At 45.2% G+C, this 1890-nt stretch overlaps 1 protein-coding gene across 5 annotated transcripts in view; it reads left to right on the plus strand.

Moving 5' to 3' along the window:
* mctp1b (multiple C2 domains, transmembrane 1b) overlaps nucleotides 1-1890 on the plus strand; it is a 37172-nt gene that overhangs the window by 26354 nt on the left and 8928 nt on the right. For 4 of the 5 annotated variants that reach the window (XM_005739133.1, XM_005739134.1, XM_005739137.1 and 1 more), the window contains 2 exons: nucleotides 74-241; nucleotides 335-465. In XM_005739133.1, coding sequence (XP_005739190.1) covers nucleotides 74-241; nucleotides 335-465 — 299 coding nt within the window. The remainder of the gene's footprint in view (nucleotides 1-73; nucleotides 242-334; nucleotides 466-1890) is intronic. The other variant, XM_005739135.1, reaches the window with a different exon arrangement.

Raw genomic sequence — 1890 nt, forward strand, 5'->3', positions numbered from 1 at the left:
GTGTGTGTGTGTGTGTGTGTGTGTGTGTGTGTGTGTGTGTGTGTGTGTGTGTGTGTGTGTGTGTGTGGCCCAGCAGCAGCAGTCTATACGTCTGTCAGAGCTACATCGAAAAGCCCAGCTCTGGCGAGGGATAGTCAGCATCGCACTAATCGAGGGTCGAAACCTCATGCCCATGGATCCCAACGGTCTGAGTGACCCATATGTCAAGTTCAGACTCGGGCCCCAGAAATACAAGAGCAAGGTACAGCATGTGCAACTAAGGTCATACTTTCATGTTTGAAGCCCAGCTCCTTCAAATGAGGAGATGTGTCAGTATTTGTGTGTGTGTGTCTAGACAGTGCCAAAGACCCTGAGCCCACAGTGGAGGGAGCAGTTTGACCTGCATCTGTATGAAGAGACAGGTGGGGTGCTAGAGATCACGGTGTGGGACAAAGACACTGGAAGAAGGGACGATTTCATTGGGCGGTCAGTCTCTACTTATGTTTGGGTGATTTCTGTGTGAATTCAACTTTATTTATATAGCGTTATCAAAGTAAATACCCTATATTATTGCAGACAGAAACCTAACAAGCCAACAGTCCCCTAGGAGAAAACAGATGGCCAAAGTGATGGAGAAAAAACTGTCTTTTAATAGGTGTTAGTGAGGTGGCATTAGTTAGGTGGTGTTTAATGTTCTGTCTGTGTTCTCATTCTTGGACACAAGCTTCAGAAATGTGTGCTATTATTTTATTGGGAGAAAGGATTTTGATTTCTAATTCATGTTGAACATTTGACATTTCACAAATGCTAATGTTTAAGTGTAATGTAATTTCTCTCAGTTTGAAAGTGGATTTCATTTTACCCATGTGTCAGTGCTTAACACATGGATCCTGGAATGCCTAGAACTATTCAAGATCAACAGGACCCTAAGAGCATTCAACGAGGATGTGGTGAACAATACTAGAGTTCAACTTCAAACCAAACCAAGTCACCATCAAGTGTGGGATTTACCAAGAAGATGCTCTGTCCCCACTGCTGTTCTGCATAGGCCTAAACCCTCTCAGCCAGAACATCAGCAAGCCTAACTATGGATACTGCTACAGAAAAGAGGAGTCATTAGTCACCTCCTCTACATGGATGACATCAAGCTGTATCACAGGAACGAACGAGATATTGATACTGGAAGCTCAAAGGCAAATGGGAACCATGAAGAGACTGCTAGGAAAAACTCAACCACCAAACACCTCCAGAGAGTAAGGCAAGTCCTGAGGAGTCAGCTGAATCGGTAGGACAAGATCCAGACAATCAGCACTTACGCCTTGCCAGTCATCAGATACCCTGCTGGGTTAATAAGGCCGCCAAAGGAGGAGAGTGAAACCACTGACATCAAGACAAGGAAGCTCCTTACCATGCATGAAGGGTTTCACCCCAAGTCCAGCAGATAAAACAGCAAAAATCCATGAATACATCAGGATGATGGCCACAAATGATCATGTGCTTAGTGAATACCTCAGGTATCAGAAACCTGAGAAAGAACAGGAAAAGAGAAAGAACCATCATGAAAGGATAGGCCCCTGCCTGCATGTACCACTGACAGACAGAAGAAGAGGCTGATATCAAGAAATCCTACCAGAGGTCAAAGCAGGACACGCCTCCTAGGGTGGTTGAGAATGTCCGAGCTTTCAGATGCAGATGGTGATGGCTAACCAACTGGACATGGTTGTGGTGGAGAATCAGATAAGGAAGATACATGTAACTATACCAAGTGAGAGCAACATCAGGCATAGGAACATTACAATGTTGAGAAATACCAAGGGGTGAAGGAAGTGGTCAGTGACAGTGGTACCTGTGCTGATCGGAGCACTCGGGGGCAATGCCCCCCAATCTGTCTGTTTGTCTGTCTGTGTGTTG

Source organism: Pundamilia nyererei, unplaced genomic scaffold (assembly GCF_000239375.1).
Source record: "Pundamilia nyererei isolate P.nyererei 1_Seehausen unplaced genomic scaffold, PunNye1.0 scaffold00089, whole genome shotgun sequence".
In the NCBI taxonomy this organism is placed as follows: domain Eukaryota; kingdom Metazoa; phylum Chordata; class Actinopteri; order Cichliformes; family Cichlidae; genus Pundamilia; species Pundamilia nyererei.